Source organism: Microtus oregoni, unplaced genomic scaffold, assembly GCF_018167655.1.
Source record: "Microtus oregoni isolate MIOR12 unplaced genomic scaffold, Mior012 000026F_ref0000081, whole genome shotgun sequence".
NCBI classification, from domain to species: domain Eukaryota; kingdom Metazoa; phylum Chordata; class Mammalia; order Rodentia; family Cricetidae; genus Microtus; species Microtus oregoni.
In genome coordinates, this window is record NW_024543085.1 from 35,690,563 (window position 1) to 35,717,844 (window position 27,282).

Consider the following 27,282-nt stretch of genomic DNA (forward strand, 5'->3'; position numbering starts at 1 on the left):
TGTTCATGTGTCCGATCTTATGATGAACTTGGTGAGTAATCACAGCTGTTCCCATTTCAAGACACCAATAGCCATGTCATGCCCTCGAAACAGACTTCCACAACGTCTTTTTATATCAACGTCTGTATTGTTTTGTTGACATATCCTTGATAGTCAGAGATGGAAAGATACAAAGTCTTGTAACTAACTAACTAACAACTAACTGCCTGGGTCTTAAGCACACCGAAGGAAAGCAGGAAGCTCGCCTGCATCTGTCCCTCATCTGCAGCGCAGCTCAGTTTCAGGCTATATTTTGAACAGACACATTTTCTGGTGCCCCTACACCACCATGGCCTCTTTTGCCTCATGTCTCTCTTTCTACCTCTCTCTGCCTTCCTCACACTGGCCTAGTGCGTCTCGGATTTTGTGCTTGCTTCTCCTGTGCCCTGCTCTATCTTCTGTGCTTTCTGACCTGATCCTCTTCTTCCTGATTTCGGGGATCCCAAACTTCAGCTGTTTAGTTTAACTCAGCCCCTCCTTGCCACAGTTCCTATCAACCAGTGTGTTTTTGATTTCATTTACCACTATCTAAAATTCTTACTCCTTTAATGACTTTATGATTTAGTTTCAAATCGTAAAACTGTTCGTATTATATATTGTGAACTTTCCAGAAGAGATGGACAGGTGGATGGATGAGAGATTGAAAGAATGAGCAAGTGGGAGAACAGGAAGAGAGGGCAGTGACCACTCAGGACCACTGGAGGGCTGCGCCCCACCCGGCCGGCACAGCCCACCTGTCGGAACCGGAGGACGGTGGTCGCGGTTTCCCTCTGGAGGGAGGAAGAGTTTCGCGAGAGCACACGGAAAAGGCCGGGCGCCAAGCAACGGCAGCGGTGAGTTCGGGGAGCGAGTGCGGGCCGCTGGGTGTGTGTGACCCGTGTGTGGGGTGCAGTCACGGGTGGCTGGGTTGAGCGGGGCGTCCCGGGAACCCGCCTGGCGCCCGGGGATCTGCCGCGCAGTTGCTGGCTGCGGCGCGGTGGGAGAAGGGGGCTGGGCCGTGCCGGTGTGGTGCGCGCGCCTCTGGTCCCTGTGGGTCAGGTGTGCTGGTTCGAGTCCCAGAGCTGTCCCTAATCTGTGGCCCCCTCAGTCACCACCCCCTTGGGCAGTGGGGTCCCCCGGAACAGAAACGGAACCAGTAGTATTTGATGGGCAGGTCTGTTCATTCATTCCGTTTTCTAGGTTCTGCTGATGGAGATGGCTAGAACCCCCCAAGGAGCGCTGCTTTAGTGAGAAAATCCTCACCTTCCCGGTCAGGAGAGGGGCCTCAGTTAGAATTTGGGAGCTTATGCGGTTGGGGACAACCCGCTTTAAAGGGAAATATATGCTGATTTAAACATGGAATTGAGAGTTTTTAACTGACGCTAATGAGAATGAACATTCTGGCTGCTGAGAAGGGAATATACACTGTTAATGTCGTACATATTTGTGAAGACAGCTTAGATACGGAAACATGTACAGATTTTGTCACAACCCCATCACAGCTGATCTTCACAGCCAAATTAAGTAATCAGGGCAGACGGTGTTTCTTCGTTTTGCTAGTGAAGAAGTTAATTGACTTACCCAGGGTCCAACTACCTGTGAGTGACAAAGCTGGGATTTAGTTCAGGCAGCTGGACCAGTCCTCTTTGCACACTAGGCTGCCTGCGTATTCCCCGTCCTTCAGTGACAGATGAATCATTTATGACAAAAAAGGGAGTTGCTGGGGAAGGGGTGGCTTGTAAAGACCGTCCTCTCAGAGTGCCCTCGACTGACATCTTCCCATGCTACCCTCCACTTGGATGGCCTTAGCAACCCGCATACTTTGCTTTCACAGACGTGAATTCCAGTTCTGTAGCTTGTGTCCAATCTCTCCTGTTTCCAAACAGCCAAGTCCAGACATCTGTGTGGGTTCCCTTGAAAGTGCCCGACAGGTGTAACAGTCTAGAGACTCCTTAGCCGCACATTGTTTTCCCACAAACCTGCAATATCAATCAAAGGCTTGAAATCTCATTCTGGTCCATTGCCTAAGCACAAACCCTGGCTTATTTCCTCATCTCTCACCTCCTGCAATCAGTTGGTCACCAAGTGCTGCCAGACCGCGACCTCCCTTGAGACAAGAGGGCTCTTGTTCCTCCCTTTAGTTGACCAGACATTATGGCAGCCTCTCCCCGCAGCCCTCCCTCCACTTCAGCTTTACCTTTCAGGTTCTCACAGTCTTTTTATTCTGCAGCTCAGATATGATTATGTCCTTTATCTGCTAAAAATCTCAAGTTTTTTTTCTTTCTGTTGTCTTCAGCATAATGTCCAAAGCCCTTAGTGTGGACTCAGTCTTTTCATATCTTCCCTCCACTCCCATCTTTTATCTTTAAACTATTGTTTTTCGAAGTCTAGTGTGTTTATCACCTACATTAAATTATGATAGTAATTGCTAACGAACTAAATATGAGATCTACTACCTTCCCGTTTTTAACACACACACACACACACACACACACACACACAAATATATTTATGGCCTTTGTATACTTTGCTCAGGTAGCTATAACTGGGGTGGCTTAAATAACAAAAGTTTATTTCTCACAATGTGCAAAGTGGAACTATGAATCCAAGATGGTTGCACTGGTGTGGTACACTCTTCTTAGTTTGCAGGTGGCTGTCTTGTGGCTGTGTCTTCAGAGGGAGGGTTGTGGATGGGATGTGACATCTGGCTGGTGTCTCTTCTTAGAGAGGTGCTAATCCTATTATGAGGGCAACACCCTTATTGCCCCATTATTTCTACATCCTAATGCCATTTCACTTGGAATTAGGAGATTCACTTAGAAGTTCAGAGACACAGATTCTCAGGCCTTAGCGTCTTCCTAACTCTTTCCCTCTGACTCCTGATCCGTAGGGCTCTGTCTGGCCCTGCAGGTCCATCCCACTTAGGCCCGTGTTTGTGGACTCCTGATCCGTAGGGCTCTGTCTGGCCCTGCAGGTCCATCCCACTTAGGCCAGTGTTTGTGGACTTCTGTCCTCATCTCCCAACCTTTATCTTACTGTGTTGCAACTTAGCTCATGTGGTTGTACTGCACTTAGGGATTTAACAATTATGAGCATTTGAGAGTGGGACTTAACCCTTCCTTTCCCTTGCACTCAACACAGAGCAGGTGTTTTCTACTAAAGGCCTTGTGAATGATTACATGGTCCTTTGGGACTTTGTGTGCACTAGCCTGGATTGCTTCATTGATGTTTGCGGTGTGGATGTTTCTTCCTAGGGGAGGGATTTTAACCAAGGGAGAAAATATTTAAAGGGAGGAATATTTTCCATCTGTTTAGATAATAATTTATTTTAGAAAAGTTAGCATTGCATGTACGTTGCAATTTTAAGATGTCATTTACCCTCCTACAACTTAGAGGAAATTTTGTAAAATGTCTTCTTTTGTTTATTGGGATTTTGATTGATGGTCCTGTTTGAACATAATTGGGATAACGCTGGTTATAGATTATCTTTTACCGTGCTATGTTTACTTACTTTGTATTTTGAGTTGCTTTTTTGTACATTTCTGAAAATTCTCCATTTAAAAAGCTGAATTGTTATATGACTCACTCACTTGATAGATGTTTCTAGAATACCCATCCTGTGCCAGATCTTACTTGGTGTGGAGGTTCTAGCAGTACCCAAAGCCCTACATTCTCAGGGTTTACTTTACTGGATAAGCTAGGTAACATATTGATAAATATAAATATCATCAAATGATGCCATATAAAAACAGAATAAATATATTGAGCCATTTTGTTTTTCCGTATAGAGCTAATTTACCTTCCTTACAGGAGTAGGCAAGAGTATCTTTCTTGCCCTGTGGTAAGTCCTAGGTCCTCCCCTCTCCGTCCATTTCTAGGAAGGTGAACATCCAAACTGGCTAGGCTCCCACAAAGCCAGCACGTTACGTAGGTTCAAAACCCCGTGCCATTGTCCTTGGCTTCTCATCAGCCCTCATTGTTCGCCATGTTCAGAGAGTCCAGTTTTATCCCATGCTTTTTCAGTCACAGTCCAGCTGGCCTTGGTGAGCTCCCAATAGATCAGCTCCACTGTCTCAGTGGGTGGGTGCACCCCTCGTGGTCCCGACTTCTTGAACCCTGACTGCTCTTTGGACTGGAGAGGGAGAGGGAGAGGAGTGGGGGGAGGGGGAGAAGGGTGGGAGGAGGGGAAGAAGGGTGGGAGGAGGGGGAGGGAAATGGGAGGCTGGGAGGAGGTGGAAACTTGTTTTTTTTTTTCTCCTTTTCTCAATAAAAAAATGGAAAAAAAACAGAAGTGGGAATGGAGATGGTTTGGAAATAAAGAAGAAATAGAGTTGGAAAAAAAAGAGTATCTTTCTTGTTGTATTTTGTCATCGGTGAAATCAGTGAATGATAATTTAAAACTGAATTTTATAGGGGAATAATAATTGCTCTATGTAATTTACATGTCTTTGATTAGTAAGATGAGCATAAAAAACTTAGCCACGTGCATTGAGCTTTGTATGCATGTTCTGTGCTCATTTTCATATTAAAGACCTGGTGTTTTCTTCTGTTTTGAATAAGCTGTTGCTGGTATTTTGAATTCCTCATATGTGATGGGCAAATACTCAATAGTGGTGTAGTGGAACAGTGAAGACAGACATCAGAGGAAGCCTGGAAATCTTCTCCACTTACCTCCCTCCTCCTTCCTTCTGATATGGATAGGGAAAGGTGATTGGATAAGGAAGGAGGAGAGTGGAGATAGAAATACGTGAATAAAGAAGGAAGTGAAGATTGTGAGTGGATGAGAGATGTTGATGATGTTACTAGATGGGGAAAGAGGAGAAGAACCACAGCAGAAGTGGATAAGAGAAAACAAAAGGAAAAGGGGAGGGGAGACCATAGAGGAATGACTAATAGGATGCTCCATGCTTATCTTGCGTAATTTGTTTTCCTTTCCCTGCCTACCAAATCTGTAGAAGATGACTGCAAGTAGTAAATTGAAATTGTAACTCATTTATCTCCTTGGGATTATTGCCCAGGTTTTCTTACTGTGATCTCTGTCTGTCTGTATCTGTCACCCCTGTCTGCTGGGTACTCATTGGCTCTGCTTTCTCCATGCCCTGTGACTATCTTCATCTATTTCATTAGACTGGGTTAATTTAAATGAGATCCCAGCTTGGCACCCTTTGTGTATGAATAAGGAATTCAGTGTATCATGTGTTATATCAGCCTTCAGACATGGCAGGAGAAGAAAGTGCCAAATTTTCTATTCTGGCTTTGTATGGTAAGTTTACATAAGCAGGGGTTTTTTTTTTTGTATAAAAATCATAAAATCTTAAGAAATTAACCTAATTGTAGTCTTATAATTATGTAACCAAGTGCTACTTGTATGTATACCAACACAGAAATCCAGATATATTCCATATTGCTTTGCTGACCAGGGAAGAGGTAGAAATTGTATTGGAAAAGAGATCCACACTTGATACTCTAATGAATATTCAGTTTACTGCTGACAAAAAACTTGACACTGTAGTGTGTGGTCTGATAATCTGCAGCGGAGTGGTTCTTTCCTTGCAAGTACTCTCAGAGCTAGGCACCAAGCTCTGTTAGCTAGTATCCGCACAGCTTAGCATCTGTGAGGTAAGGAAAGAGTTAGCAGGCCTTTCTTCCAGTTTCTAACCTGGGCCTCAGGGGAGTCTGTACAGACTGCAGGGCCTCTAAGCACACTGATGCTGGCTCACTGGGGGTGCCCCGTCCCCACCAGGTGAAGATCTGAAGAGCTCACTGTGTCTTCAGAGGTCCTCTGATACTCCCTGAAGTCTTCATTGTTTTAAAAGACCCTTTGGTTCTCCAGCATGAAGAGGCCTCACTCTGAAGGAGGTTTGAAACAGCTTGACTGAAGGCCTCACGTGCTCCTTCTCCACCCTTGAAATCCAAGGTTACAAGCACAGATGAAGCTCTCGGGTCTCCCTCTTCTCTTTCTCACACTTCTGCATACTTTGATCCTTCGTGAGCGAATGTGCAGGTCAGTGTTGTTGAGTATTCTCATGTTGTTGTGCAAAAGATTTTTTGGACTCCTTTGTTTATGCAAAACTGAAACTATACTCATTGAGTTCTCCCTGTTTTCTTTCCTTCATTCCTTGAAGCCACCCCCCCCTTTGTTTTTCCATGAGTTTGACTGATAGAGACATGCAGTGTAGGCAGGATCATACAGTGTTTGCTCTTTTGTGACTGACTGTCTTATTGCACTTGTACACTGTCCTTAATATTCATCCACATCATAGGATGTCAGGTTTATTTTCAAAGGTTGAGTAATTACTGTTCCTCTGCATGTGTACGTAATACTTTACTCATTTCTCAGTGGAGATTGGGTTACTTCTGTCTGCTGGCCATTGTGAATAACGTTGCAGTGAACTAGGGAGAGGAAATACCTCTTAGATTCTTTTTACAGTTCCTTTAGATACATAACCTAGAAGAACGGCTGCTGGATTGTATGGTAAGAAGTGGTATTGTTATTTTTTTAAGGAGCCTTCAAATTGTTTTTTGGTAACAGCTTTTATAGTACTACCATAGTGCAAAATAGTTGCAGTTTCTCTACATATTCATTAACTTATGTTTTGTTGTGATGGATTTTGAGTTGATTTTCATTTTTCTAAAAATATAGAGAATTTTTTTTTTTACATAGCTTTTGGCCCCTTCTATTTCTTCTTTGGAGAAAAGTTTGGTTAAACTCTTTTCCCAGTTCTTAATTGGGCTTTGTTGTTGAATTTTATGAATTTTTTTATATATTCTAGATATTAACCCCTTATGAAATATATAATTTGCAGTTTTTTTCCTCATTGTATATGTTGGCGTTTCCATTTGTTGTTGTGTCTTAGGGTGTCCAGAAGCTTTTAAAGTCCTTTGCTCTTGTTGCCCGTGCTTTGGGTAGATTTGTGTATGGTGAATGTCTCTGCATATATATGTTGGTCAGAAGTCAGTGTTACGTGTTTTCCTTAATTGCCCCCCACATTATTTTTGGGGGCAGTTACTCATCAGCCTCAGAGCTCATTGACTGGGCCACACTAGCTGGCCAGCAGGTTCTGGTTATCCCTGTGTCTGCTTGTCAGTGCTAGGATTGCAGCTGTCACACTGGTGTTTCACGTGAGTGCACGGGTTCCATATTTAGGTTCTCATGCGTTCAGGGCATGCACATTACCACCCTAGCCATCTCCTCAGCCCTCGCCTGAGCTTTTACTCTCACATCCAAGGATTTATTGTCAAATCCAATGGCACTAAGCTTTCCCCCATGTTTGCTTCTAGGAGCTGTATAGGTTTAGGTCACGTTAAGCTCTTATGTTTAATTGTGTATATGGTATAATACTAAGGTACAGCCTTACTGTTTGCATGTAGGTATCAGGCTGTCACTGTTTATAGAAAGGTATTCTTTCTCTGCCATGTGGTCTTGGGACTTTTGTAGAAGATATTTTGACCATATACAATGGAGGTTTACCTCTAGGTTTTCTGGTCCATACATGTATCTGTATATATAAGTCTGTATACCCGAACTATAGTTTTATTATAACCTTGCAAGAAGTTGTGAAATTACTAAGTGAGAAGCTTCCAACTTTGTTATTTTGCTAGATTATTTTGGCTATTCAGGCTCTTTGAGATTTCATATCAGTTCTTATGTGGCATTCTCCTATTTCTGCAAAAAGTACCATTGGGATCTTGACAAGAATTGCATGAACTTGGTAGACTGCTTTGTACAGTGGCCATTTTAACAGCGTTGTCTTCCAATCCTTGAGCACATGGCATCTTCCTGTCTGTTTTGTGGTTTTCGTGGAACACATCTCTCTCACTTACCTAAATTTATTTATAAATATTTATTTTTTCTGGTTGTCTTACATAATTGATTTCTTAGTTTCCTTTACACATTATTCATTCTATGTATGGAAGTACAGCTTGCTTTGTTAATTCTTTTTCTCTCTGACAGCTTTGCTGACATTGTTTTATGGTTCTAACACTTCTGTGTTTAGGTGTAACCATTCTGGTGTTCTGTATAAAAGATCATGTCATCTGTAAAAAGATAATTTTCTTTTTCCTTTTCTGTTTTGATTATTTTTATTTCTCTTCCCTTTCCACCCCCTTCTTTTATTTCTCCCCCAACCATCAGTTCCATGGAGTCTTTCTTTGTAGCCCAGGCTGGCCATGGCCTTGGTACTTCCTGCCTCAAGTGCTGGGATTGTAGGTATTTGCTGCCCCCTAGCACTTGTAATTTATTCTTCTTCCACACTTGCTCTGGCTCATTCCTTTTACTGTACTTCTTGGCTTTGCAGTTTCTCATGACCTTTCTTACCACAGGGAGACACATTTCCCCATTGTCTCTGCCTTCCCAACTGCTTCTTCTCCTTCCTCTCTCTTTCTCCCCTTGCCACTCCCCTTCTCGTTCTCTGTGACCCCTTCCTTTAGGGGGAGGCAGTTCTCTGCCCTAGGCTCTCTTCTCATGTCATGCCCTCTCCTGAATGATCTCACCTGCCCATACTGTCTTCTGTTCCATCTCTAGATGTCCCATTACAAGATTTTGTTTGTCTTTATAAAGACGTCTTCTGAGCTCCACACCTAAATGTATATTCAAGTGCTGTGTTGCCTTGAATGAGAGTCCCCGTTATCTGTGGCATTTGAACACTCAGTCCCCAGTTAGTGGTGCTGTTGTGGCCCTGCTAGAGGAACTGTCTCAATAGGAGTGGCTTTCAAGGTCCCACTCTTCTAGTTTGCTCTCTCTGCTTCCTGTTTGTGGGTCAGGGTGTGAGTCCTCAGTGTCCTCCTCCTGCCACCACATCTTCGCTCCGCTGTCAGGACTCTCAATCTCTGTAACCATAGCTAAAATGAACTCGTCTTCTCTAAGTTGCATTGGCCTGGTATTTTACCCCAAGAGCAAAAAAGGAACCAATACAAGTGCTTATTTTCAGCTGCTTTGTTGAAGGGAGTGGGGCCCCTTGTTCTGTCCCAGCCACCCTGCTAGCTTACACCTGAAATAACCACACAGAAACTGTATTCATTTAAACACTGCTTGGCCCATTATGTCTAACCTCTTCTTGGCCAGCTTTCACATCCTGATCTAATTAATTTCCACCAATCTGTGTATCACCACGAGGTTGTGACTTTCTGGGAAAGATTCTAACCAGCATCAGTCTCAGGCAGGAGCGTCATGACATCTGCTACACTGCCCTTTTCTCCAGCATTCTGTTCTGTCTACTCTACCCACATAAGTTCCACCCTATCAAAAGGCCAAGGCAGTGTCTTTATTCAACCAATAAAAGCAACACACAAACAGAAGGACATCCTACACCATATTCCCTTTACTGTTTAAACAAAAAAAAAAAAGGCTTTCACTTTGACATAGTAAAATTACATATAACAGGTATCAAGCAAGAATTACAGCTACAATATTTATATCTATTTTATCTTTTATCATAACAAAGAAAAACTATATCTGTTCTTCAACTCTATCAAAGACTCCAGAAGGATATAATATTACCTAAGTAAATGAGAAGTAAGTAACTTCCAAAACTCTAGAAATGACAGAGACATCTCACTGCCTGTACAGTCATCCAAAGTTCCTCTGTACCATTGGGGCATCCATCTTCAGCCTACACGTCCATTGTCTCCAGCAGACATTTCCATGAAGCAGGAAATTTCAAAGGCAGTTCAGTCACTTTCTTCTGTGTCCTGCAGAATGTCTCACAGACTCTTATGAATCAGGAATCCTGAAGGATCATCTCACCTTTAGGCAAGTTCAGCAGTCCTCTCTTTGCCGGTTCTTGATGTTCAGTTTATGTAACAGTCCAGGCAAAAGCAGTTTCTTACCCAAATAGCTAATCAACTCCATAAGGAACCTCTTTGATGCCCATCTTCCTCTTGAAGTAGATTGGTGCTGCCAGGAGCAGACGTATCTCATTGTCATGAAAAGTCCTAATTTATTAAAACATTTTAAATGCCATATTCTGTAGTCTTTGAAAGATATGAAGAATGCCTATGTAACTGAAATATATCTCTATATATCTAAAAAAATCTAACTAACGTGACTACAAGCTTGACTATTATCGATGCTTATCCATTAACAACCTATATTTCCTAATTATATATTCATTACATTTTTAAACAATAACTTAATTAAGATTAGAAATATGCATATAACAAAATTGACCTTAAACTTATATCAGTAAATCAAGATTTATAACAATGCAAATTTTTCATATCTATATCATATCTCCCTTTAAATGTAAACAATATCTGGGAACATAGGTGCAGTTATTTCTCTCCAAACTGCTTTGTGCTGTATAGGGGCGTTGTTAATCAGGTCTTTCATGGTCTATCCTGTGTGCTAAGTTTATCCTAGTCAGCAGTTGGGCAAAGAAATTTTTGAGGGTTTTTACAACAGCCTTTTAGGAGGGCGTGGTCTATCATAACATATTGGTCTAGAAGCAATCCGTAGGGTCTCATCCTCTGTGAAAACAAAAGAACCTCCTTTCCAAAGCATCATATCCTTAGTCCCAAATTCTGAAGTCATAATACCTTTATAATATACATGCTGGTTTAGCTTAGCCCATACAATGAAATATCTCTTTGTACTTAGCTTTTTTATATTAAAAAAAATTCAAAGAAAACACAATAAAATACATAATCTAGACTCTCTGTGAATTTTCTGTTTTTACTGGCTTATTTTTCTTTATTTTTTTTAATCTATGACTATCTTTAATCTGCCTCTTTAAAGACTCCCCCCCCCCCTTTAAGCATTAACTTTATTTTATGGCTTTGTATACTCTTTTTTTTTCTCTCTCCTAAGCCTAGGTACTTTATCTAACATTATGACCCATTTAGAGGTCTTTTATGTCTGTATCTGTCCTATTGCATTGTCTTTAATTTTCTACTGTCTTGAAGAGCTTTTGAAATGCTAAGCTCTTAAGAATCCAAGCTGCGACAATCCCAGGTCGAATACAGGTACTGCCTGCTTGCCCCGCCTAGTCCAACATGTCGGAGCTGCTTGTGCCTCTGAGTCACTTGTGTCTCTAAGCCCTGGCACGCAATGTCCCCCTTTTAGGCACACCATAGAAATTTATTTACAAAACCCATCTAAATGCTCTGTCTCCTTCAAAAGACAGAAGTTGTGCTAGGAGCATAGCCCAGAAAGCCAGCATTTTAAAACTGCACAGCTTTTTTTCTACTACAGCTGAATCAGGAAAATCTCTCTTAAAGCAGCTGTGGCAAGCTGCCAGCGAACAGCAGGAAGCTGTGTTAAACTCTATATTCTTTTTGAAGCTCTCTCAGATTTTACGTGGAGTCATTTTATCATGTTGGAGTGCCAAACAGTTGAAGAGAGCAGGGCCCCTTGTTCTGTCCCGGCTGTCCCACTAGCTTACACCCGAAATAGCCACACAGAAACTGTATTCATTTAAATACTGCCTGGCCCATTATATCTAACCTCTTCTTGGCCAACTCTCACATCCTGATCTAACCCATTTCCACCAATCTGTGTATCAACACGAGGTTGTGGCTTTCCAGGAAATATTCTAACCAGCATCAGTCTCAGGCAGGAGCGTCATGACTTCTGCCACACTGCCTTTCTTCCCAGCATTCTGTTCTGTCTACTCCACCGACATAAGTTCTGCCCCATCAAAAGGCCAAGGCAGTCTCTTTATTCAACCAATGAAAGCAACATACAAACAGAAGGACCTCCCACACCACTGCTTCACAGGTATTACTGGCCCAGCATCCTAAAAACAAAAGCCCCTTGCCCAACCTGCTCCTCAGTTATTGGTATTACTCAGTATCATTTTATTTCCCTAGATATTGGAACATCCTCTGTTCCTCCTTACACATTTTGTTTATTGGAGAGGATGAAAAGATGGGATTCAGAGTAAAGTATCAGTTGTGTTTGTCCCTTCTGAACCCACACACCCAGGCTGTTGAATTCCCCGAAAACAAGTGTGCTCTATCTGTAGTCAGGATCCTCTTCCATCTTCACAAATGTGTCTTGAAATATTCATGAGTTTCTCTGTTTCATCTGCTGCCTTCTCTGTACTCAGGCAACCTTAACTCCCATTTTAAAGAGGAGATTACAGAGCTCAGGCCAGTCTCCACATGCACATTTGTGTTGTCTCCTTCACTGGGTAGGCAGCCGTCCTACTGCCCAATGCCAGTCATTCTGCCTCTCCTTAGTACCTGCCCCTCATCATCTGCTCCTTCATTTGTATCCCTAATCTCAGATTTCTTCCTTGTTGATCAAAATCATTCCAAACTTACACTTATCTCCATTCAAGTGACAATTCTATTTGTTTACTGTCCTACCTATCTTTCCATTTATACCAATTTTTAATGTTTATCTCTTACCCTTTTCTGCCACTTTAAACCAGATTAGTAAAATTTGGTTTATAATCCATCATTTGATTGAGCTTGCTCTTGAAAAAGTCATGAATAGCCTCTTGGTTGAATGAGTGAGCACCTTTCAGTTTTACCTGCTGGATTCAGTAGTTTGTGATATATTTCAGTTACTTTCCGGATATCTTTTGGTTTTGTTTCATTTTGGTGTCCCCCAGACTGCACCCTTACTTGGCATATTTTGTAAGTGACCCCCAATGACATGGCTGTTCTCAAGTAAGAGACATAGATTCTGGGGTCATTGTGTTTCTTTAGACATTCATCTTCTCTTGGGTTCCAGTTATATAGAAGGGGTGAGGAGGCATTTATAGCAGGTGTGGGGGAAAAGACAGATTTTAATTTATTTTATCTGCCAATAATTAATTTTATTGCCTTCTCTTATTAATCTTTTGATATCACATACTTATTTTCAGGATTTATTCCATTTTTATAGTATTTATAAATTTCTTTTCTTTTGAGAATTCCTTCTATTTTCTCTCTTCTCCCAAGCCTCAAAGATGAAAGTATTCTTTTTTTCAAGATTTCTCCTGTATAATTTTCCTGCTGCAGGCTGCTATAGTAGGCAGGAGCAGCACGGGTGAGTCTCTCTCAGCACAGCTCTGTGAGAGCAATTGAAGAGCAGGCAATGACCCCGTGTGCTGAGAGTAAAGGGAGTTTAAGTATTGCTCATTCCTCTCCAAACTGCTCTTGCTGAGCCTTCTGATCCCTGGGGAAGATTGTGTTCCAGGCTGCTAGTTCATCATGTCAGCCATTTACCTGCAATCGTCTTCCATTTTTTCTAGCCCTTTTAGTGGCAAAGAGCCTGCTGATTAACAAGTAGCAGGAGAAAGGGAGCAGTGTAGTATGGAGGTTGTCTCTAGAGTCAGTCAGCCCTGACATGTCCTAGCAGAGTGACGTTGGGCTCTTGAAGCTGGACACTCTTCAACTGTGGAATGGGCATAGTAGTGTCTTGTGAGTCACTGAAGATAGAATAAGGTAACTCTAGCTGACGGTATTCTAGACATGAAGTCAAATAAATGCTCCAAGTAATTTGAGGTAATAACTACTCAGGACTAGGAGAGTTAAAACAAAGTGTTGATGGTATCTGGGCGGTGAATGACGTGAGAGCTATCCAGTGGGACAGGAAGACAAGGACCTACCAGGTGATCGAACAAGATCTGAGCCGTTTCCTTTTCTCATGCTGCATGTGATGAGACAGTCTGACAAAGACTAGTCTGAAGTCTGATGTGGGGGCTGAAGAGATGGCTCTGGTTCAGAGTACTTGCTACTCTTATAGTGGACCTGCATCTGTTTGCCAGCACTGACATAGTCTTTCACAACCCCTTGTAACTCCATCTTCAGGAAAAAAAAGAACGTGAGTGAAGTTCCATGTTTTTCATCAGACCGTGGAAAAGCCAGGTTGTAGGAGGACACCTGTGTTTGAGTTGCAAGTAAAGATGGTAAGGGGAAAAGAATATTATGAACAAGGTAACATTCTAGAAGTTTAACTCACTCTCCTGTGCAGGGAACATTCAGAAGTTGACCTCAAAGCTACTGACGGCTGACACGGGGTTGTGAGGAAAGAACAGAGGAAGTGTGAGCTGTGGCTCTGTGGCCAACACAGCTTTGAAGGTGCAGGCATCTCCGGTTTCAGATATGCTCCCTGTCAGCTGCATGGCCTTGTCAAGTACTTAAACCACTTACCTCTGAGCCTCAGCTCCTTGGCCCCACAGGAGGTGTAATTCTCTGTGTCTGCAGCTGAGTTTCAGGGACAGTGAGGAGGTGTGGGTCAGATGCCTTTCACTGTGCTCCAGTTTAGCCCCTCCGTGCTAGCTGTGCTGATTCCCTGGAGACTGACTGGTGTTTGACTGAGGCAGAGGAACATGGAGAAGTCATCTTAGGCCTTCAAGACTGGTGTAATTGGTGATGCAGAGAGAAGGAAGTCACCAGGAAGAATTGGTTTGAGGAAGAGATTCTATATTCTATTTTAGGCACACTGAGTTTGAGACCCTGACAGGAGAGGCAAGGGGAATGTGTTAGCTCCCAGGGGTAAATTATGTATGAGCCACACTTGACTAGACTGATAGTTTTCTTTTGGTGGAGAGTATGGTTTCAGGAACGTCTTGTGCTTTGGTTCCCAGTATCTCTGGATGTCTGGGAGGAGATGCTTCATCCCGATACCCTTCAGAGCAGCCTCTGACTCTGAGACAGATGTCTGGGATCTGGCCGCCTCCCCTGCCTCAGCTGCCTTACTGATGGCTGATGGCAGGAGGTTTATTCCCCTTCCTAGCTTCTCTTTGTTTCATATTAGTTGAAATTTTGATAAAGCAGTTTGCTTTGTCATTTCGAAGTTCATTCTGAATCTAGCTCCCCACCCCTGTGCACAGGCTGATGCTGAAAGTGGGGTTTTAATCAGTGCTATTTAAAGAAGTTCATTTGTAGGTAATTAAATAGCATGCTTGTTATTCCATATTTGATAGGGAATAAGAAAACGTCTTTAAAAACTTTTTAAATGCAATGAAAATTAATTATATGCCCTTTCTTTCTAAGTTCTTTTGTTAGATTATGTAGAAAATAGATTTCTTCCTTTAAAAAAAAATCAGTATCTGTACTTTCCTATATGTAAGATGGAAGACAGGAGGTATATTTAAGTTATAGCTTGTGTTTTTGGCTTCACATAATTGCGGAGATTTTCATGTTAGTGGTTTCACTTGTTCCCAGGCCTGTACAGAAGGTAATCTTAGCTGTGCTGAAAGCAGCTCTTCTCTAGGTAGAAGCCAGCATTTCAAATGGAGCATATTTCAGAACAGCAGAGCCCTGATATTAGTAGCTACTAACTTACGTGATTTCAGGTCAGAAGTTGTCCCGATGTGTTGTGGAGCTGTGAGCCCACAGTGAATCCCATCTCATGGGGATGTTTATAGAGGAACTGTTAGGTTTTCTCTTGGTTCTTGAATACCTTTATAATCTCTAATTGTCTTCTTGTTTTCTCTGGACCTGAGTACCTTGCACATAATGAGCCTCAGTGTGTATTTACTTTCAGTGACACATGTCAGTGTATAATGATGGTCGTTGGATGTATATCATTACAAGATGAGACTCACTGCTGTAGGACTCTGTTACTAGTGGAGTGGTGTCATCCATTTGATTGATGGGGGCTGGGTTCTGTGGAGGGAGATTGTAATGCCATGGGCTGGATCTTTTCTAAGAACTCTTTCAACCTTAAAATTGCAGAATTGTAGGAAATGGGCTTGGGCGTGGACACCTTTGGACAAAAGCATTGATTTGTTGTGGTTGCAAATATTTATTGTTTGCCTTTTTGTGCTTTGTCAGAGAAACAAAGATGATAAAGCAGGGATTGCAGACCTAAATAAACATTGCTGCCAGTATTCAGGAATCCTTGCTTTGACAGTGAGCAAATTCAAAATTCTGGGCTGAATCACAAATCTCATTTAGTAAGTGGGTTCACACATTTGGCAAAGACTTGTTGGGAGTGTTTAGTTCATTGTTGAACATCCTCCTGCTGCTTCTTCTTCGTTCCTCTGTGTATAGCTATTGTGTTAAATTCATTGTGTTCTATGAACTTTTTTCCAAATCTCTTCTCTCTCTTCTGTTTTAACAAGTAATTGTATGCTTTTTTTTTTGTTGCTGTTGTTGTTTTGTTTTTTTTCCGAGACAGGGTTTCTTCTCTGTGTCCTGCAACTTGCTCTGTAGACCAGGTTGCCCTTGAAATCATAGAGATCCACCTGCCTCTTCCTCCTGAGTGCTGGGATTAAAGGCATGTGCTATCACTGCCCAGCTACAAATGATAATTCTTGGAGAACTGGTTTTGGCTTTCTTTATATTATTATTTAGAAATGTCTCTTCCATTATTGAATTAAGACACCAACTAAAAAGCTGCCTCACTTTTCACTAGCCCAGGAGGCTGTCGTACACACATTGTCTGAGTTTGTTAACTTTTTTCTTTACCCATTTTTACTCAGGAATATGACTGTGATGGGTTTGATGCCAACCCTTGTCAGTGTAGCTCCTTGTTTTCTTTCATATACTTTTATAAGTATACTTTTTAGTTTACTTATGTGCATATATGTATAAGTACGTATATATACTTTATTAATATAAGGTTATATACTTTATAGGCATTGAAATGCAGACATTTGCCACTTAGTATTATTATTCATAGAATATTTTCCTCCTTTATGTTTTCAGGACTTTAGGGAATTTCTTTCTCATTTTGTGCTTGAGAGAATTGAGACGATTTTCTTGGTGTCCATCATAGAGAGGCCAGGGAACAAGGAAAGCTGATGTCCATGAAAACAGAAATACTAGAGTGAAGGATCCCGTATCCTTTCAAGAATCTGTAACATTTGGATTGTCACCCTGGTTTTCTAACCTGTCACATTGACCATTTTTTCTGATCCCTAAAGAACTGGACATATTTTAGGAAGGAAAGATTAGACATTCTTCCCAGTAGACTGCACTTCCTTCTGCTGGGTCAAGGTCGTCTCTTTGGCAGAAGTGCTGTGGCCATTATTTTCTCCATGCAGCTGAGGCCCCTGCACAGTGTTTACCTGTCTGGAAGGTATCTGGGCATGCGGAAAGGGCTGAAATGTGTAGTTGGAAATGGCTTCCCCTCCGTAGTCACTTTGCAAGAGTCACTTGTAGCTTTGCTGCCATTTTCCCCCATCTCTCCTTCTCCATTGACAACCAGTGAGCGGAGCCTCTGGCAATGTGATGACTAATTATTTTAGGAAGCCTGAGTAAGTCTCCATGGTCGCTGTAAACATCTAAACTTGAAATCTGTTTTGTGCAAGGCAAAGACAGTGTTTGCATGCACCAAGGGAAAACTGGTGGTAGAAATTGCTGAACAATTTGCCTCTAACTGTAGTGAGAAATACTCTTTTTGGGAAATAAGATGGATCAATGTAATTCTTCTCTCCATGTAAAGCTGTTATTGAAGTAACAACTTACTGTATTTTGCAGTCCTAAAGTAAGAAATAAAGCATTTATGGCTTGGAATAAATTGAGAGCATCCTATTACCTGTAGTAGCAGGCAAGTTCATATTTTTTTAAAGCCTCAGGCAGTAGCATCAACAGGCTACTTTTTCTTCCTTATTTTCTAACCCAGAAGCTTCTAATTCATTTCTGTCAAAGAGCCTCCATTTTGCTTCTGAGTATGTCTTCAGGCCCCTTCCTGATATGACTACATTTTGGAACACCTCTTGTAAATTGTATTTACTATTAGTGCCTAGGAGGTACCTTGTTGTATAGACAGAGCATGGGCTGCCAGTTGATGTACAGTCTGTTTTCTGTAGGTCTCTAGCTCACATTCAGACTCTAGATCCATTAGGTATCTGGAATTCTCTGACATTAGAACAGTTCTTGGGCTCCGTGGTATCAGGTCAGAACTCCCTGCTTTGGTTTTGAAGAGTCCTAGTGCCTACGGTGCTGCATGTACATGCTCACACAGTCTGAGGTCCTTTTGACCTGGCAGCGTAACCCTGAGTGTGGGTTTTCATCCTTGCCCTTGGCTACACTGCAGAGCTGTCTCGGTTAATCTGCTGGTTCAGGATTGCCAGATACTCATACAAGAATAACCTTCAGTTTCCCTTGAAGCAGAAAGTGTGCCTTTCGAGCCCAGTGAGTCAATTTTCCTGTCCAAACATTTGCCACTTATTTATTAACAAGTATTCATTGAGTTCCCACTGTCTGCAAGAGTCTGTGCTGTGGGTTTAGCAGGAGTAAATACTAGCAAATTATCCATTATTTAAAGAAGTTTATAATCCAGAAAGGAAGACAATATGGGAAGTTTCATGTGTGGTAGGTGAAGGCAGGGCTGGTTTTATATTTGGTCTTTTGTTTTTCTCCATATTGTGTTAGTTGTTCTTCATCACTATTACCCAAATAATAAACAGAAACAACTTGTAACAATAGACAGAAATTTTATTTTGAATTGCTGTTTCATGTGGGTTACAGTTCATCATGATGGGAAAGGCATGGCAGTGGGAACATATGGTAATGAATCATAAGGCAAGAAAGGGCAGCTGGACCAAGGACAGGATCACTGTCAAAGACTGACCCCATAGTGAACCCTCATTCAGGCAGGCACCACCCCCTAAGGCATCATAGCTTTGAAAACAGCACCCCGTGCTGGGAACTGTGTGTCTGAAACATGGACCTTTTAGAGATATTTCATATTTAAATCATAACATCTGGGAGAGAGAAAATGACCAAATTCTTAGAGGTCTGAACACATGTACCTTTTAGGAGAAGCAAAACAAGAAACATAAAGCAATATCAAAGGGATGATGGGAAATAAGGAAAACTTAACCCTTTTCCTCTATTATTTCTTTCTTCCTTTCTTTCTTTACTTTTTTATCTTTCTTTTATTGAAAATAGATTCTTTCCTCATACAATATATCCCGATTGTAGTTTCCCCTCTCTCTCTGTACTCCTCCCAGTTCTCCCTACCTCCTCTCTCCTTCGATTACTCCATTTCTGTCTCATTAGAAAAGAACAGACCTATAACAGATAACAACAAACATAACAAAATAAAATGTAATAAAACAAAGCAAAAGCCATCGTATCAAAATTGAACATGGCAACCCAACAGGGGGAAAAGAGTCCATGAAAATAGGCAAAATAGTCAGAGACCCACTTTTTCTCACTTTCAGGAGTTCCATAAAAATATTAAGCTAATAGCTGTAGTATATATACAGAGGACCTGGTGCAGACCCATGTAGACCCTGTAATTGTTGCTTCAGTCTCTGTGAGTTCATATGTGCCTTGCTCAGTTGATTCAGACGGCCTTGTTCTCCTGGTGTCCTCTCTTCCCTCCATCTACTCTTTTGGCCTCCTCAGCTCCAGGATTCCCTGAGCTCTGGGGGAAGGATCTGATGGAGACCTCAAGTTTCCACTCTCTTTCCACATAATTTCTGGCTGGGGGGGGGGGGGTCCCTGCATCTGTTCCCATCTGCTGTAGGAGGAGACCTCTCTGATGTCTGGATAAGGCACCGACTGATCTATGAGTACAGCAGAGTATTATTAAGAATGGTTTTGTTTATTTTTTTTTAGAACAGTCATGTTTGGTTTTACCCTTCAGTTATTTCCTTAGCAATAGGAAGTGTGGAAGTGCAGGTTTTGAAGACTGGCCTCTGCAGGCATCAGAGCCATGGAATGTGCTCTCACCACACATTGTGGAGAACTTTCTGTAATCAAACACATGCCTGCATTCTGATAAAATGTTTTCATTTTTGGAAGCCAAACTGTTGCCTCTTATTTCCATTTGTGATATAATAGAGTATCTGATAGTGATATAAAAAATAGGGGACTTAGATAAAATAGTAGTAGAAGCAGCTAAACATCAAATTTAGCTTTGGCAAATGACCTGAGTAGTATCCTTTGGATAAGAAAATACAAGACACGTCTATTTGTTTCCTATTGTTACCTAATAACTTACAGTTTAACAAACCATTGATGTTTATCTTACTATTTTATGGGCTAAAGTCCAAGGGTTGATAGGCCTGCCATTCCTCCTGAGGCTCTCAGGGGAGAAGCTGCTTCCTAACTTTTCCAGGTTCACAACATTCCCGGGCTTATAGCCCCTTCCATCTTTAAAGCAGCAAGTGACCACCCTCCCAGAGTCATGTGTGTTCTGACCATGGTCAGAAAGGCTGCTCTGCCTAACAGACCTGAGGGATAATGCAAGATGTCCTCCCTGTCCTGAAGTCCTCAATTTCCCTGCACTTTCCTGTTGTTATGTGAGGTCACAGATCTTCAGGTTCTAGAGATTGGGCTGTAGGTGTCTCAGGGGTCTAGGCCATTGTTCTGTCCACCAGAATGTGGGAATAGCTAGCAGAAGCGAATTTCCCTCAGAATGTATTTCCCTAATGTGCTTCTGATTTGCTATCAGGTCTTTAAGAAATCTTCACTATAGGTACCTCCCCAACCTAAGAACCTACCAATTCAGTTTGGGTCTTTTTTTTTTTTAAATTTATTTATTTATTAAAGATTTCTGTCTCTTCCCAGCCACCGCCTCCCATTTCCCTCCCCCTCCCCTAATTAAGTCCCCCCCCCCAGCCCGAAAAGCAATCAGGGTTCCCTGTCCTGTGGGAAGTCCAAGGAACCCCCCACCTCCATCCAGGTCTAGTAAGTTGAGCATCCAAACTGCCTAGGCTCCCACAAAGCCAGTACGTGCAGTAGGATCAGAAACCCAGTGCCATTGTTCTTGAGTTCTCAGTAGTCCTCATTGTCTGTTATGTTCAGAGAGTCCGGTTTTATCCCAGGCTTTTCCAGACCCTGGCCAGCTGGTCTTGGTGAGTTCCCAGTAGAACATCCCCATTGTCTCAGTGTGTGGGTGCACCCCTCATGGTCCTGAGTTCCTTGCTCGTGCTCTCTCTCCCTCTGCTCCTGATGATTAGCATTGCTAGAGATTAAGACCCAAACTGATTAGGACTGAATTCTCAAGGTCCAAATCAATTTGGGTCTTAATCTCTAGCAATGCTAATGCTGGGTCTCTTTTGTTTGCTTTGATAGTGATAACCTGCTAAGAAGAGCAGCCTGTCAAGAAGCTCAGGTAATGCCCTTTCCTGTGATAAAATTAAGTCGTCCCTTATCTCCATGGTGCAGGAGAGACAGCTCCTCCACGGGACTCACCTGGGGTCTTGCATCAGTGTAGTTTGACTCTTCCTCCACCTCCAGATGGGTCAGGCTGTCAGCCAGTTCTGAGTAGGATGGGGGAAGTCAGCCGTCTGGTGAAGAGCGGTTCTGACACCCACCATTTTAGACCTGTTTACTTTGGGATCACCCCAAGAACACATAACTGGACTGGCTGAAGAGCTGGGAATTGGTGCCTGTTGCAGTTACCCCTGAAGATCTGGCTAAAGCCTGAATCATTCCTGATTGAATCGCCCCCAGGGATAACGGTTCAGAGCAGATGTTGCTCTGAGAGCCAAGTCTTGTTAAAATTGTTTACTCCTCCTTTTAAAGCCCGTCTCCCTGACATGGCTGATCCATGGCTTCGCATTGCTCTCCAGTTCCCTGGGATTCTGCTGTAGCATCGTTTCTCTGACTGTGGCAATGATAGTTGAATTGCAAACCTTTCAGATTTAAGACCCTGGTTTGCTCTCTTCCCAATGTGTAGTTTATACCCTGCAGATGGAGTTCTGTGACTCAGTGCCTTTTTGTTCTATGCCATTTAAGCTTATGACGTCTAAAGAGATGTGTGAAAGTTAAAATGACAAAGAGAACACATTTAGTAGAAGTGGGTGGCAGACCTCATGTTTGTTTCTGAAGTGTTTTCACTTCAATAGATACTATTAATAAATCCTTCTTTGGTTCTAAATATGCTCTAAGAATTTGATTTTATTTCTGCACAGATAGACCATCTAGTGTAGCTTAGAGTTGTTTAAAAATCAATTTAAATAAACTTTAAATTTTCTTTTAAAGATCAGCATGGTAGTTTAAACCTATAATTCTAGCTTCTGGGAAGCTGAGGCAGGAGGAGTATCACAAGCTTACCTCCTGGGTTACATAATGAGTTTCAGGCCAGTCTGAACTGTACGATGAGACCCTCTTCCAAAAAATAAGCTTTTGGGTTATTTTTTAATTGACCCAATATTTTTATAGCTGTTTTAGTCTCAGTATGATTCTCCAGTACATGTATGCAATACTTAATAACCAAATCAAGTAACTGTTGAATACAACTTAATATTGAGTTCCAGGTAGTTGTGCTGATACACCCTCCTCTTACTAAGGTGCATCCTCCGCCTCTGTTCTGAATCCCATCCCTCATACTTTCCCAGGAATAAGGTCTTGTTGGGTACTTTCCCCACCTACTGACCTCCTTACTGTTCTAGTCCTCCACTCCCCTGCACCTGTTTAGCTCCTCCCCTGTGACTACGGTGGGTTGATCCTCACAGCTTTTTTGACTTTTCCTCTGTTCTTTTTACAGTCTAAATTACTGAATGGCTAAAATAAAAGTCATGTAATTCAACTCTAGTCTCACACTTAATCCATTATGGAACCTAGACTTGAGTTATAAGTATGGTTAGCAACTCTAGGGACTGAGAAATGAGGACAAGGAGGGGTAATTTAGTGCTGTGGCTCTGGAATCTGGTGTCTTATGGTTTCTATTGCTGTGCAGAGACTCCATGACCACAGCAACTCTTATAACGGAGGACATTTAATTGGGGCTGGCTTACAGTTCAAAGGTTTAGTTCATTGTCATCGTGGCAGGAAGCAGGGCAGCACTCAGACAGACATGATTCTGGAGAAGTAGCTGAGTTCTACATCTGGGTGGACAGACAGTAGGAAGAGAGGATCAGACAATAGAAAGAGATCACCATGCCAGACCTGGATTTAGCATCTAAAACCTCAAAGCCCACTCCCCCAACAAGGTCACATCTTCAATAATGCCCTATCCTATCAGTCTGTGGATGCCATTTTCATTCATACCGCTGTATTCCATGCCCTAGCCCCCATAGGCTTGTAGCTGCATCATAGTGCAAAGTGCGTTTAGTCCAACTTCAAAAGTCCTGTAGTCTATCACAGTCTCAACTATGTCTGAAAGTCCACAGTCCAAAGTCTGTGATACTCATGGCAATCTCTTAACTATAAGCCCATGTAAAAATCAAATTTTTTTAAAAAATGTAGATTACATACGTGTAACATGCAGTGGCACAGGATATACATTCCCATTCCAAAATGGAGGAAAGGTAGTATAGTGAGGAAATACGGGACCACAGTAAGACTGAAAACCAGCTGGTAAACTCCAAACTCCACATTTCCATGCATGATGCCAAAGTGCTCTTCAAATCTTTTCAGCTTTGTTGACTCTATCACATTGTTTTCTCTTGGGCTGGTTCTGCTTCCTGTTAGCACCTTTCTTGGCAGGTATCTTACAGCTCTGGCATCTCCTACATCTTGGGGTTTCCAAGGCAATCCAGGCTTCACCTTTACAGCTTCACACAATGGCCTTTCTAGACTTCCATATAGGGATACCCTGGCATGCCTGGCTTCAGCACCTTTCCTTAATCGAGAAGGGAGATCCATACCCATTTCTTCTATGCTTAACTCTAAAACCAGAACTGTGCAACCAAGAACTGCCAAGTTCAAACAATTATCCCCTTTGTTCAAATACATTTTCACCAGCTTTCAGTTTTCAATACTTTCCTTCACTATCTAAGTTTACTGTTCTGGAACTTACTCTGTATTCCAGGCTGGCTTTGGACTCTTAAACCCATCTGCCTCTGCTTCCCCAGTATTAGGATTAAAGGTGTGTGCCACCACACCTGACCCTAAGCTTTTCTTTAATTCCTTTTCACTGTTCACATGTTGGAAGTTTAGCTAGGCAGGGTCTTGTTCTGAGGTTACCACTCCCTGTATTCCATTAAGCATCAGGCTTTTTTTTTTATCTGTTTACACGTCCTGGTGCTGCTTTTCTCCTTCAACTTCACATTTTGTATTTTTTCTTGTTTAACTTGTCCTTTTCATTATAGATCTACATAAGACTAGCCACTAATAGCCACACAACATGGTAATGCTAATTTGTGTGGAAATGTCCTCCTCTGCCAAACTGTTAATCCATAATTCATTAATTTAGCCTCAGGCAGAGTTTTTGGTCAAGGGCAGAAAACAGCCACATTCTTCACCAAAATATCACAAAACAATCTCTAGGCCACATACTAAAATTCTTGTCCTCTGAAACCTCTTGAGCTAGCCCCCATAGTTCATATCACCCTCAGCACCATTGTCTTCCATTCTTCTACTAGTATGGCCCGCTAAGCCCCACTTAAAATGTCCAATCACTTTTTGAGTCCAGAGTCCAAGTGTTACATATTCCTCAAGGCAAAAATATTGTCAGACTGATCACAGGAATACCCCACTCCTGGTACCAACTTCTGTCTTAGCGTTTCTTTTGCTGTAAAGAAACATCATAACGAAGATAACACTTATAAAGGAAACCATTTAATTGACGCTGGCGTATATAATTCCTCTTCCTGTGAGTCTATGGGGGCAATTTTTATTCAGACCACCACAGCTGGCTTAGTTGCTTTTTTCCTGCTGGAATTCTAGAATGGAGTGTAACGGAACAAAATGATATTTGGGATTTAGCAGCAAAATGTCAAGGTCTGAGTAAGAGTAAAAAAATAACAGAAATGATGATGGGCCAGGTAGTTTTTTGTAAAGAAAATATCTTTTTGAAGCATTTGGAAAGTGTGTGTGTGTGTGTGTGTGTGTGTGTGTGTGTGTGCATGTCTGTGCACTTATGTCTCTGTGAGCCAGAGGTTGGGATTGGTATGTCATCCTCAGTAGATTTCCCACCTAATTTCCGATTCATTGTTTCTTACTGAACTCAGAGCTTGCTGTTCCAGCCAGACCCGCTGCCCCTAGGACCTGCCTGTTCACCTCCCAGCTCTGGGGCTGTAGACTACATTGACACTCTCCACTTTCTACCTGGATGCTGGGGATTGAGCTCAGTTCCTTAGGCTTGCACAACAAGCGCTTTATTCTTCCTTTCCCCACTGAGCCCTCTCCTCAGCTCAGAGGGTGTTTATTTAGAAGCAAGAATGGACAACCAGGAAGGTGGTAGATTTAGAGTGAGTTATTTAATACAGTATCTTTTTATACCTTTTTTCTCTAATCTTTATTTTTTAATTCTCTTCTAGAATTCTGCTGTCATAGCCCAGCTTTGTTTCTTCTTCCCCTCCTGAGACAGGGTTTCTTTGTGTAACAGCCTGGCTGTCTTGGAACTCAGTTTGTAGACTACGCTGGTCTTGAACTCACAGATATCCACCTGCCTCTGCCTCCCAAGTGCTGGGATTCAAGGTGTGCGCCACCACCGCCCAGCTCACGTTTCTGCTCTTCCTATCGTTCTCCCCAGCTCTCCGCTCCAGACAGCACAGTCTGAGCTGCCGTCCTGTTGCTAGTTTGAATGCTCACATTTACTTCTCTGCTTCTTGAGTCCACTCAGCCTTAGACCAGTGGAGTGGAAAAGGCTTGAGTAATGGGTTTCTTTTGTGTATGCAGATGTGAAAATTCACTGGTAACATAGATTTGACAGGGGTGGGGAAGATAAGTTTTAGTAATGAACTGGTAGAGAAAGGATTGTCCACTGAAAACTGAAGCCACATGGGTTAAACTTCCCTTCTCATAGCCTGTGGCCTTGCACGTTGTATGCTTGTAATAAAGTCAGCAATATTTTCTAGAAGACACTGCCCCTGGTAAGTGAAGCAAGGTTTTATCCTAACGTAAAATGGCTTACTGTCACTGAATAGCTGTGTCCCTGTGTTACGTTGCTTGTGGATTCTATTATGGAGATCATGAATGAACTTTTGTTCTTTGGCCAGAAGTAAATTCTTTAGGGGTTGAAAAAATGTAGGTGATGATCATATAATTAATATGTGATAATTATTCAGATATTCATCTGAGTAAAGGGTGTTGTAATTAGGAGCGGGCTGCGTCCTGCCGCCTGGCTAGCTTACACCCGAAATAATTATACAGAAATTGTATTCATTAAACACTGCCTGGCCCATTAGTTCTACCCTCTTATTATCTAACTCTCACATCTTGATTAACCCATTTCTATTAATCTATGTTCACCATGAGGTCATGGTTTACAAGAAAGATTCTAACCAGTGTCAGTCCCAGGCAGGAGCTTCATGGTGTCTGCCACACTTCCCTTCTTTTCAGCATTCTGTTCTGTATACTCCACCCACCTAAGGGCTGCCCTATCAAAAGGCCAAGGTAGCTTCTTTATTCAACCAATGAAATCAACACAAATACAGAAGGACCTCCTACACCATTTCCCCTTTTCTGTTTAAACAAAAAAAGAAAGGCTTTAATTTTAACATAGTAAAATTACTTATAACAAAAGTTATCAAGCAAGAATTACAGTTACAATATTTAGATATATTTTATCTTTTATCATAACAAAGAAAAACTATAACTATAACTAACCATTCTTTAACTCATCAAAGACTCCAGAAGGATATAATATTACCTAAGTAAACAAGAAGTAAGCAACTTCCAAAACTCTAGAAATGACAGAGATATCTCACTGCCTATACAGTCATCCACAGTTCCTCTGTACCGTTGGGGCATCCATCTTCAGCCTACACGTCCATAGGTTTTCTAGATGTACATAGATATATTTTAGATAGGCATTCTTCATATCTTTCAAAGATTATAGAATATGACATTTTAAATGTTTTAATAACTTAGGACTTTTCATGACAATGAGACATTCTGCTCCTGGCAGCACCAATCTACTTCAAGAGGAAGATGGGCATCGAAGAGGCTCATTATGGAGTTTGATAGCCATTTGGGCAAGAAACTGCTCTTGCCTGGACTATTGCATAAACTGGACACAGAGAACCCACAGAGAGAGGACTACTGAACTTGCCTAAGGTGAGACGATCTTTCGGAGTTCCTGATTCATGAAAGAGTCTGCGAGACATTCTGCAGGACACAACAGATAGTGACTGAACTGACTTTGAATTTTCCTGCTTTATGGAAATGTCTGCTGGATACCATGGGCCTGAAGGCTAAAGATGGATGCCCCAACGGTACAGAGGAACTTTGGGTGACTGTCCAGGCAGCGAGATATCTCTGTCATTTCTAGAGTTTTAAAAGTTGCTTTTTTCTTGTTTGCTTAGGTAGTATTGTATCTTTCTGGAGTCTTTGATGGAGTTAAGAATAGTTAGTTATAGTTATAGTTTTCCTTAGTTATGATAAAGATTATTGTAACTTTTACTTGATAACTGTTTCGTTATATGTAATTTTGCTATGTTAAAGTTAAAGCCTTTTTTTTTTTGTTTAAACCGAAAAAGGGGAAATGATGGAGGAAGGTCATTGGTTAAATAAAAAGAAACTGCTTGGCCCTCA

General features: G+C 41.9%; 1 protein-coding gene across 1 annotated transcript in view; it reads left to right on the forward strand.

Annotated features, from left to right (window-relative positions):
* Window positions 1-27,282, forward strand: part of LOC121463352 — a 116,019-nt gene that overhangs the window by 19,208 nt on the left and 69,529 nt on the right. Inside the window, exon 3 of the mRNA XM_041675527.1 lies at window positions 769-872. Coding sequence (XP_041531461.1) covers window positions 769-872 — 104 coding nt within the window. The remainder of the gene's footprint in view (window positions 1-768; window positions 873-27,282) is intronic.